Here is a 12238-nt window from a genome sequence, read left to right on the forward strand (position 1 = left end):
ACCTACTACCCGTGTAGTGAGTCAACTTGATGTGCACTTGTAATTAAGAATATACTTAAGAGTATACACGGGACCAACCTACATGTGATATTTAATACTGAAGATAGGTAGGCAGAAGCTAATTCATTTGTAGGATTCGATGTTTATCTCTCTGGATTAAATAATTATATTCTTTGCTTCGTATCGGCTGGCAAGAATCGAGAGGTACCTCATTAATCGCAAGATCAATCTTTATATTTTTATAAATTTCGACTTCTTCAGTGATTTCAATGTAAATGTATAATTAGAATATTTTGCAATAAAATAAATTATAATTAAATCTTTGAATAAATTCATCCATTCATCAACGTTATGTTACTGAAACGACATTAAATTAATCACTGAACAAGTTGATTAATTCAAACAACACGCATTCAATCAATATAATGGTCTTGAAGATAAGTGAATGAACGTTAAACAATTCAATAAGTTGGGATTAGAAACAAGTTGATTCAAACAGCACGCATTCAATCACCATAATTAATGAAGAGCATTCATCAGTCAACTACTGCATGTAGAATAAAAACTTGTATTTATCGTTCACCTAACCACTTTGTAATTTTATGGATTGCTTACTACACACTTCGATATGATCTTAATGACTATTCACTATCATGTTGCTTAATATTGATCGGTTATGTTATTATTGGAAATTCGAATTCCACGAAGAAAACTATAAGGCATGATCGGTTTGGACGAGGATGACTTGATTTGAAAAAAAAAATAAAAAATTATGATAAGTGAAAGATGGCTTAAGAGTCTAATCACTGCTATTCATGATTTATTTTGTAAGAAGATGGATTTTATCCATTATTTGGTACCTATACTTTTTATTCTTTTTATTGGAGCCTCTTATGTTTTTTTTATAATTGATTGAGTCCCTCTACTCTTTTTTTTGTTTTGTAATAGTCCTTCCATCATAATACTATATATGATTTCATGCGCTTACATGGAATTTTCTTTTAGATACTAAATTGAATGCTTGACGACGCATGATCCAATAACTCCTATTTTTTAAAAAAATTCTCTCTTTTGATATGAAAATTAAATGATTAAAATAAAATAAATAAATTAGCCTAAACAAACCTAATTAATTAAAGTAATTCAATTAATTTCCACATGTTTATTTTCTTTTCTTTATTTCTTTCATTACATATATAATCTAAAAAATAAAAGAGTTAATTCAATAGAAAAAATGTCATGTAGACATATATCAGTTTGATGTATTAAAAAAGATTTAATAAATTTATTTGTAAGTTGGTCTCCAAATTTGAACTAAAATAATAATAATAATAATAAAATTTCTTTGAGCATCAAACCAACTTGAAAATTTATATAAAAAAACTTCCTAATTAAAATCTTTAAACTTTGAACTTGAAATTTATTTCAGATTGGGTTCATATTTGAATAGTCTGGAAAATTAACCAGGATAAAATTCAGGTAAAATTTGGTTAACAATTTTATTTTTATTGTTTTTTTAATAATAACAAAGTTATTTTTTAATTTTTTTATACTAGAAAAAAACAATTCTCAATGAGTAGGCAGCAGCAATCAAGTTAATGACAAAACATATTTGTTTCCTCAACTTTGCTTGCTTACAATATATTCATATGATATGGTCAACTATGACTGTTTTGTGAGTCATTGATCTTTCGCTGTTAGCTTCACTGCGTAAAAGATACATATTTAACAATTATCAACTAATAGATGAAGCCTATATCCAAACCAATCGCACAGCCTTTCGTCCTCCAAGTTCCTTCTATTTTTCTTATGTACACAATTAACATATCCTCAATTACCCTTTTGATTTTTATTTTTTTAATGAATTAATTATGTGAATAAAATTTATAAGAGACGTAGAGGAGGGCATGAATAGCACTAGCTAGAAGTCAGTGTATCAATGTTAATGCTCCTCAAAAAGTCAATGCTGGTGAAGTTGGTAGCAAAAATAAATAATAATAAAAACAAATTAATTGAGTAGCTACAGCTAGAGAGCCAAATAAATTGCAGAAGACGTCACACCTTCATTAATTATTGGTTGTAAATGCCTATCTAAGGAAACAATATTTAATCTTATGTGCAGAACTTGAGAGGGATTCACAGACATTTTTGTATTGCTTCTAAGACCTCCCAAAACAACCCAAAAGAAGATAAAGAAGAGAAAACTCCATGTTATTTCTTTAATACATCCTACTTTTTTGGATTTGAAGATTTTATAAGTTAATACTATTTTATATTTAATTTTTATCAAATAAAATAAAGTGATGAGATTTAAACTCATGATTACTTGATCAATAAAATTTTAATATTATGATGAAGAATTATTTCAATTTAAAAATTTAAATTATTGAATAAAATCTCGAGATATAATTTATATATTTTTTAAAACATAACCCATAAGGGTTTAAGTGAAGGATATTAGAGTATAAAACCAATCCGGGATATAATATAAATTTCTAAATTTTAAACTTTTGGACAACAAATAATTAGTCGACAACTAATTTGTCTAGTGTTGGTTCAAATTCTAACTTGGTCAAAGTCTAAGGAATCCCCTCCATTAGGCCTTCATTAGGCACGTAGTTTCCCAAAATCTATCCCCTCTAAACTTGAAAGATAATTCAAGGGAGAGAGGGTTTCTCAATATTATGAAAGGAAAACCAACATGGTTAGTACTGGGCATGACCATATTGGAGTAATAGTTTTAGGATAATCTACAAGGTTGGTGTGATCACATTTCCAAACCCCACAAATTAATGAAATTTTCAGAAGCCCTTTTAATTTTCATACATGTTTGAATTTTCTTCTTATTCGTCCACTTGTTAGTTCCTTCACAGAATTTTCAATGAAGAATAAAGGAAAAAACTATGAGTATAACGGTAAATTAATAAAAAGATTCTTCTGTGGGGAATCATGAACCAGAATAATAATGAATTGGAAATGAGTTAGGTGTTGTAGTGGGTAACGAGTACCTCACTCGTTGATGAATTCATGGTTTTATAAACGTAATCATTTACTACTGTTCCTGCTCCTACCTTTCACACCTACTGCATGTCCACACAATCATTATTACTATAAATATGTAGCAAGTTTGCCTTCCCATGCATTCCATTTCAAGCAAAAATATTCTTGACTGCTGAGGTAGAGCCACCATTTATCACAGTTTGCAGCAAACATACTTTTTGTGCGATGGCAACACCACCTTCCTTATCGTTCGCCGTCCGAAGGTGCGAACCAGAATTGATTGCTCCAGCTAAGGCCACACCTCATGAATTCAGACAGCTTTCTGATATTGATCGACAACTATACCTCCAATTTCAATCACCACATTACAACTTGTATGCACACAATCCATCGATGCAAGGGAAAGATCCTGTGAAGGTAATAAAGGAGGCAATTGCGCAGGCACTTGTGTATTATTACCCTTTTGCTGGTAGGATTAGACAAGGGCCAGACAATAAGCTTATAGTTGATTGTACTGGTGAGGGTGTCTTGTTCATCGAAGCCGATGCCGATGCCACGGTCGAGCAGTTTGGTGATCCAATTCCATCTCCATTCCCATGTTTTCAGGAACTTCTTTACAACGTCCCAGGATCAGAAGGGATCCTCAATACCCCATTATTGCTTTTTCAGGTACGTATAGGACATTATTGGCTAATGTTTATTCATTCTTTCATTATTATTATTAATATTATCGAGAAAATTCAAAAATATAATTAAAACAATGATGGTAATATTCCATCAATTACATTCTCATAAAGTATTAATAATTTTACATTATATTAACAGGTGACACGCTTGAAGTGTGGCGGTTTTGTACTTGGGTTCCGTCTTAATCACCCAATGACCGATGCACTCGGCATAGTTCAGCTATTGAATGCCATAGGTGAGATTGCACGAGGTGCCCAAGCCCCTTCAATTCTACCTGTGTGGCAAAGGGAACTCCTCTGTGCTAGGAATCCGCCACGAGTTACATGCAGACACAATGAATATGGTAATGATGCTCCTGTTGCTGTTGATCCTACAGCCAAGGTGCCTGAATTCCACGGCCAGGTTCACGCTGTAGCCCACCGTAGTTTTGTTCTCAACCGCAAGGAATTATCCAACATTCGTAGATGGATTCCTTCTCATTTACACCCATGTTCAAATTTTGAGGTAATAAGTGCATGCTTATGGAGATGCTATGCCATGGCATCTCAAGCTAACCCTAATGAGGAGATGCGCATGCAAATGCTTGTTAACGCACGTTCCAAATTTAACCCTCCATTACCGAAAGGATATTATGGTAACGTGCTAGCTTTGCCAGCAGCTGTAACAAATGCTAGGAAGCTTTGCTTAAACTCTTTAGGGTATGCTGTGGAAATGATAAGAAATGCCAAGAATAGAATAACTGAGGAGTACATGAGATCATTGGCTGATCTAATGGAGATAACCAAAGGGCAGCCTATAGGGTTACAATCATATGTCGTGTCAGACTTAACAAGTATTGGGTTCGATCAGGTGGACTATGGATGGGGCAACACAATTTACACTGGGCCACCCAAGGCCATGCCTGATGAAATTTCTATTGCAGGAACCTATTTCCTGCCGTATCGATTCAAGAACGGAGAGCGTGGGGTTATGCTTTTGGTTTCCTTACGTGCACCAGTTATGGAGAGATTTGCAATACTATTAGAGGAATTGGCAAGGCATGACCCAGAAAGAAGCCAAGAACAACAAGAAATGATACCAAGCTCCCTATAAGACAGAGGAAAGGCTATGATATTATTCTATTCTTGGCCGGATAAGCCTTTGGTACCAAAAAAAATATTTTAAAGCAGATGGTGGCGAAGTTTGAATAAGCCTTTAAATTTATTTACTACCAGCAAGCCCGTACTCTTTGACCTTGTTGTGATTGTATACTTAGATATATGAGTTGGAGTTGTAATGAAAATTTGGTGATTTGTGTGGTTTCAAATTGTTTACAGTTGTAAAATTTAAGTCTCATGACTTTTATATTCAATAATAAGATCAATATTTGGTTTCCAATAGTTTTATTGATCCTTGTTTCGTGAGTTAATTAGGGTTTTGATCTTTTATATAAAAACAAATTAGGGTTTTGATCAACATATAAATGCCATTTTGTTGAGCAAAAATGACTGCAAATTCATTGGACAACAACCGTTGATTTTTACTATTTTTTTGCCTGAGTCAAAGCAGCACCATAATAACTTAGGAAAGCTGCATAGAATTTTGTTTGAGTTACATTTTTAAGTTGCTTTTAGATGAAAAAAACTTTTTTAAAAAGAATATTCAAGAATTTTATCATTTGTTTATGGATTTTAACTCAAAAGTTAATTAAAGTGAGAAAGCATAGAGAGGAAGTTGTGAACAAGAAATTAAAACAAATCTATACAAATACGGTTTATCTAAACTTGTACAAAGTGTTTTTAAACCCATGCTGGATTAGTCCGTCCGACAAGAAATTTGCTGACACAACCACATAACTTTTTTGAATTGAACCTATAATAAGTTCAAATAAAAAAAAATATTTGGTTTTCAATAAGGTATAGTTAAATTAAAATTTTAATTTCTTTCTTTAATTTATATAAATTATCATCAGTTTCGCTAAAAAGTATAATGAGTTTAATTTCAACTATAATAATAATGATTTTATAATATTTAGAAAGAGATAGAGTTTTTTTTTCTTCCGATTTCTAGTTAATTATTACAAACAAGTTTTTAATGTCTTGACTATTGTCTAAATAAAGACTTGGGGAAAACTGGAAGGTTTTTGAATTTCGGAGAGCCAAAAGATTTAAACAGAAGGAAGAAGAGTAATAATTTTCAAACATTAATTTTAAGTTTTTTTTAAGGAATCAAGTGAATCAACTCTCTGCTCTTTCTCTCAATATAATATAAGAGATGAAAACGGGGCGCTTGAATGCTGACAATATTATCTCGATTATCCTAAAAAAAAAAAAAAGTCATTGCTATTATTTGACAAAAGAAAAATGAAAAAATATATATAAAAAAAGAGAGAAAAAGTCAATGCTGGTGAGGTTGACGTATAATTATTACATTGAGCTTCGTTAAAAAAAAAACTCTATAGTGTAATTTTTTTTCCTTTTCCACATATCTTTACGAGTCACTTACTATTCCAAGTTTATTTAATGTAAAAATCTCAATAAATTATTGAGCTTTATTTGCACTAGTGTTACCTATAAAATAAATTTTTCAATCTCTAAGTTAGTTTTTGAATTTAATTGTTTTAGCAAGTCAATAATTGAGCCAAAAAGATGATTTTTCATGTCTAGTGGAGAGATGAGTCACTACTAGTAAATCTAAGAATACAAATGGAATCACTGATGAATTTTTTTCTTCAGTATTTTGAGGTGATGTTTACCGACTAAATTTTTCCTATCGCTAACTCCGTCGGTATTTACCAACAGAAATATATCGTCGGTATATATTAAGGGAATCCAAGTTGAAATAGAAGAAATTAAAAAAAATCAAACAGTATTGTTGCTACCTAATTTTTGACCCATGTTTTTGATAAATTTTCAGAAAAAAAATAGCAAAAAAAATAAAATTGAAAACCCCAAAAAAAATGCATTTTGATATATTTGCATCATTTTTAGCATTTTCAACGTAATCTAAAAAGAATTTAAATTTTCAAAGGTATTTTGAACGTGTTCAACTTTTAGCGCATTAATTTTACAATCACTGATTTTTCTTGTTGAGTCGACGTTGATATTGCTCGCTTTAAAAAATACAAAAAAATAAGAAAAATCAAAATTTACAAAAAAACAAAAGAAAAGTAAAAGAAAAAGAAAAGTTGAGGGAGCAGTTTGGAAACCTACCAACATTTTAGCTATAAATACAGTGAAAAATGTCAACATCAAGGGGAAAAAATTACTCACGAGGGCAGAAAATTTACAAGGGGCAAGATAAGAAAAAAAAGAGAAAAACCCTAAAAAAGGAACCCTAAACTAGGGGTGAGTAAAAAAACTGATAAACCAATTAAACCGAGAAAACCGGAAAAAAAATTACTGAAAAAACCGAACCGAAAAAAAAAACCGAATTAACCGATTAAAAAATCACAAAAAAATCCGGTTCGGTTCGGTTTCGGTTTCTAAAGTCTGAAACCGATTGAACCGAACCGGTTCAACCAGCCAACACTTAAAAAAAAAGTAAGTATAAATACAACACTTTTTAACCCTAAAATCACTTTTAGCCATCAGCCGCCCCTTCCCTCCCTTTAGCCCCCCTTCCCCTTCTCTGCATATCCCTCCCTCCTTTTAGCCCCCTCATCCCCTTCTCTGCATACCCCCCTTCTCTACATATCCCTCCCTCCCTTTAGCCCCCCCTTCCCCTTCTCTGCATATCCCTCTCCTTTGCTTTGATTTTTCTCCCCTCCCTTTACTCTTTGTAAACCTAAAGTTACAGGTTTTATGGGGTGCATGCATGATGTGGGTAAGTGCCAAGTTGTGGATTTTTTTTCCTTTCATTCCCCCCTTTTTTTTTCCCTGTTATCTTTTGCTGGCTTGTGTGGCTGTTGGTTTGGACAATTTGTTTATACAAGTTTCAGCAAACAAACATGACATCTTTTCTTTATTATGCGTAGCAGAAGCTTTGGATTTGGAGGCTCTTGTTTTAATTGTGGGCGGTCGGGGCACAGAACATCAAAATGCCCAAACAAGAAAGATTTTTAGTTGCCTTCTTCGACGTAGGGATTAGGGATTGTTTTTGGACTGTGAACAAGTTGGAATAATTTCGGTTTGAACTGGTTTGGAAGGGCAAAAACCGAACTGAACCAAACCAAAATTAATCGGTTTGAACCGGTTTTCGGTTCGGTTCGGTTCAAAAAATTAAAAAATAAATAAATCGGTTTGGTTGTTTATTTTGGTTCAAAACTGGACCGACCGGAAATGCTCAGCCCAACCCTAAACTTCTCCTTTTGACAGAGAAGCCGCCGCCACCCTCTGGCGATCTGACTTTTCTCTCTTGGCCGCCTCCCTGTAACCTTTTCCAAAGAGAACCGGAGCCGCTCACTTGCCTCTGGCAAAAAAACACTGAGCCGCTGCTCCCCGTTCCTCTCATTTTTTAACTTTCAGCATAACCCCTCCCCTGATTTCCCTTTCCTTTAAAAAAACCAGAGAGACCTTTCCCTCTCTCGGTTGTCTCTCCCTACTGGCCGCTCACATTTTGGCCCCTGACCATCTTCCCCTCTTTCCCTGTTGAGGTCGGTCGGCCCCCTTCCCTTTTGAAAAACCATAAAACCAAGCCACAGCTGTCGTTCCCCCTTTCCTCAGATCTGATTCCCAGCCTTTTTTCCCTCTCAGTTGCAGGAACAAAGGACGAACCGGGCAGAGACCCAGCTCTCTCCTCTCTCAGCCAGCCACCACACACTCCTTTCATCCTCACCCGGCAGAACCAGAGAAAGAACCTCCAGCCACTGCTTCCCCGTCTCCACCGACCCTTTCACTGTCAGCCACATCAGCGCTGTCCTCACCGGAGACCAGCCCCACAAACACCGCCGCCCACTGACACAGGGGACCAGCCCTCAACTATTTCCTTCTGAACCAGCTACCAGCTCGCCAAATGCCGGCAGAATCTACCACTAGCAAAACCATCAGCAACCGGCTCTCCTCCGACTCAAACCCGTGTAGCAGACTGTTACGGGGAAGATAGTAAGAGAACCGAACTGGATGATATCCAGTGGTGGCTATAGAGGAGGTAGAGATTATAGGGCTGTAATTAATTGAGAGGCCGTTGATACCACACCAACAACACACTGATAGTATTTACCTAAAATAAAGGAATTCATGCTTTTATTATAATTCTTGTTATCCTTCTGTTAACATGCACGTAGCTTTATATAGAATAACTACCTTCTAAATGGTTCTGAGAACCTTCAGCACGCAGGTTGTGTGCTTAACTGCCATGCAGTATTTTATGGAATAAAACGGTACGTATGAGTTACTAAATGAAACGGTGCATATGGGTTATATAACGACTACTATATTTTTGAATTCATGATAAGAGTTTGTTCTTCCTCCTATTCCAATTCGTCTTCAGCTGGTAACAATTGGCCCTCCTTAAAACCAACCTTGTCCTCAAGGTTGAATAATGGAAATCGCAGCTTAAATTCCTCTAGGTCTTCCCAGGTGGCATCAGCAAGAGCTAGTCCCTCCCAGAGTATCAACACTTGAGTTTTCGCTTGATTCTGACATTGAACCATACGTCTGTCTAAAACGTTTTATGGTTGTAGGACAGCTGTTTGAGGTATCATAGGAGGAGTACCCTGCACTGTGTGATTACCCTTATGTTTTTTGAGCTGAGAGACGTGGAACACTGGATGAATATCACTTCTTTTCCTGTTAGCCACCATAGTCATCATATTCTGGGCTGCTAGGAGATGCTCCCGGACTCTCTTTATGATTTCTTCTTTAGCTGATAAATACTCATCGACTGATTCCACAACAGAATCCTTAGGAAGGTAGGGAATGTGCAGGGGTGGAGGAACCCCATATAACACTTGATAAGGGGTCATCTTGGTAGCTGAGTGGTAGTTAGTATTGTACCACCATTCAGCTAAGGGTAACCACTTTGCCCACTGATTTGGGCATTCACCCGTCATGCATCGTAAGTACTGTTCAATGCATTTGTTAACAATTTCTGTTTGGGCATCCGTTTGTGGGTGGTAGGCTGAGGAGTAGTTGAGGTTGACGCCTTGGCTGGTGAATAACTCTTTCCAAAACCTGCTCAAGAAAACAGGATCCCTATCACTGGTTATAGAAGTTGGTAACTCGTGTAGCTTATAGACATTGTTCATGAATATTTTGGCCACCTCTGAGGCAAAATAAGGATGACTGAGGGCCATGCAGTGGGCGTATTTGCTGAAATGATTCACAACAACCAATATCACATCCTTCCCTTCGGATTTTGGGAGTCCTTCGACAAAATCCATGTTGATGTCGATGAAAGGAGCTGAAGGAATGGGTAACGGTTGCAGGAGTCCAAGGCTTACCATGTTCTCATGTTTGTTCCTCTGACAAACATTGCATTCCCTGATGAATTGCCTAATGTGCTTCTGCTGACCCTTCCAATAAAATAATCCTCCAATGGTTTTAGCAGTTACTGTCATGCCTGAATGCCCCCCCACAGCTGAATTATGGAACATAAATATGAGCTTGTCTTGCAGTTCAGGATCCTTCCCTACTACCACCTTCCCTCTCCTGTTAAGGTGATCATTCACCCAAGTGTAGTGGGGATGGGTGTTGGTAGACTCTTGTAAGTGCTTGATGATCTCTTGGAGTGCTACATCGCCTTCGTAGGACTTCCTGATTTTTGCCAGGAGGCCTGTTGAAATGGTAGAAGTGGTCAGGGCATACACTTCTTTGTTGGGAATCCTGGAAAGAGCATCTGCTGGGACGTTTTCTCTTCCTTGTTTGTATTCTATATCATAGTTGTACCCTAGTAATTTCACCAACCATAAATGTTGTGCTGGAGTGGTCAACTTTTACTGTAGGAGGTACTTTAAGCTGATGTGATCTGTTCTGATAATAAAATGGCATCCCCAAAGATAGTGCTTCCATTTAGTAATTGCCTGAAGAATAGCCAGCATTTCCCTCTCGTTTAGGTCCCAACGATTTGCTAAGGAACACAATGGGGTGTCCTTATTGCATAAGAACTGCTCCCACGCCAATAATGGATGCATCAGTCTCTACTATGAATGTTTTGTTGAAGTCTGGCAGGGCTAATACAGGGGCACTGGTCATAACCTTTTTCAACTGATTGAATGCTTCGGTAGCAGCCTCGTTCCATCCAGTTGCCTCCTTTTTGAGCAGCTGAGTTAGTGGTTTGCAAATATTGCCATAACCTTTAACGAACCTTCTGTAGTAGCCCGTCAATCCCAAAAATCCCCGTATTTATTTCAATGTTATGGGCATTGGCCAGTTGATAATGGCCAGTATTTTGTAGGGGTCTGTCACCACTCCTTGCTCAGAAATTATGTGTCCTAAATACTCCACCTGGTTTCGGCCGAAGAAGCATTTGCTAGCTTTTGCTACCAGATGATGTTCCCTGAGTATGTTGAGAACGGTAGCCAGATGCTCATAATGTTCTGTAAGTGTATGGCTGTAAACCAAGATGTCGTCAAAGAATACTAGGATGAATTTCCTCAGATGCTCCCTAAAAATCTCATTCATTATACTCTGGAAAGTGGCAGGGGCATTGGTTAGCCCAAACAACATAACCAAGAACTCGTAGTGGCCACTGTGAGTTCTGAAGGCAGTTTTAAATTCTTCCCCTCTTGCCATGCGAATCTGATGGTAGCCTGAACGTAAGTCGATCTTGGAGAATATATAAGCTCCTACTAATTCTTCCAAAAGTTCCTCAATCATGGGAATATGATACTTATCCTTGAGGGTAAGTTTATTCAATGCTTTGTAATCTACACATAGACACCATGTAGAGTCCTTTTTCTTGACAAGAATATTGGTGAAGCAAACGGGCTGTTGCTGGTTCTTATGATTTTTTCCCTCAGCATCTCTTTCACCATTTCCTCCAATGTGTCCTTTTGAAAGCTAGAGTATCTGTAAGGTCGTAGATTAACCGAATTCCCTCCTTCCTTTAGAGGAATCCTGTGATCATGGGATCTGAGAGGGGGCAGCCCTTTGGGTTCCTGAAACAAGTCAATATATCCTGCCAAAAGGTTCTGCAGATGGTTGGCTTGATTACCTATTGAAGGAATAGAGAAAGTAGTGGTCTCAGGAATGGTTCCTGCCTCCACCTCTTCTATCATCTGTAAGTTACATAAATGGTACCTGACACGACCAAAAGATTGATGTCTTCTCCCAAGTGCAGGAGTGTCGAAGTAATAAATAACCCGGCAAGACCGGGGTCGAACCACAGAGAGGTTAATTGTATAAATTATAAATAACAATGCAACAACAATAATAACTCAGTACGTGGCATTGTTATACCTGAGAATGATCTAAAAGATCAGGTCACAGGTTTCCAGCCTATATACTGATTTTATGAAAAGATCAAAGAGATATATTATATAATATAAACAGATTTCTGATGCGAATGAACAAGGCAAGACCAACAATGTCAGGATCCTTGATCAAACACAGAGCATACTTAACGTACATAACATATAACAGGAATGTAAATAATAATAATAATAATAATAATAATAATATTAATAGTAGTA

At 36.4% G+C, this 12238-nt stretch overlaps 2 protein-coding genes across 3 annotated transcripts in view; both read left to right on the forward strand.

Annotated features, from left to right (window-relative positions):
• Positions 1 to 3044: 3044 nt before the first annotated feature.
• The window catches only part of LOC7491398 (13-hydroxylupanine O-tigloyltransferase-like), a 47423-nt gene continuing 38229 nt past the window's right edge, over positions 3045 to 12238 (forward strand). The window contains exon 1 of the mRNA XM_052450321.1: positions 3045 to 3177. The gene's annotated coding sequence lies outside the window, so the exon portion shown is untranslated. The remainder of the gene's footprint in view (positions 3178 to 12238) is intronic.
• LOC7491394 (benzyl alcohol O-benzoyltransferase) overlaps positions 3105 to 12238 on the forward strand; it is a 73402-nt gene continuing 64268 nt past the window's right edge. The window contains exons 1-2 of one of the 2 annotated variants that reach the window (XM_052450283.1): positions 3105 to 3669; positions 3826 to 4191. In XM_052450283.1, coding sequence (XP_052306243.1) covers positions 3226 to 3669; positions 3826 to 4191 — 810 coding nt within the window. In that variant the 5' untranslated portion in view covers positions 3105 to 3225. The remainder of the gene's footprint in view (positions 3670 to 3825; positions 4192 to 12238) is intronic. The other variant, XM_002298920.4, reaches the window with a different exon arrangement.

Source organism: Populus trichocarpa, chromosome 1, assembly GCF_000002775.5.
Source record: "Populus trichocarpa isolate Nisqually-1 chromosome 1, P.trichocarpa_v4.1, whole genome shotgun sequence".
In the NCBI taxonomy this organism is placed as follows: Eukaryota; Viridiplantae; Streptophyta; class Magnoliopsida; order Malpighiales; family Salicaceae; genus Populus; species Populus trichocarpa.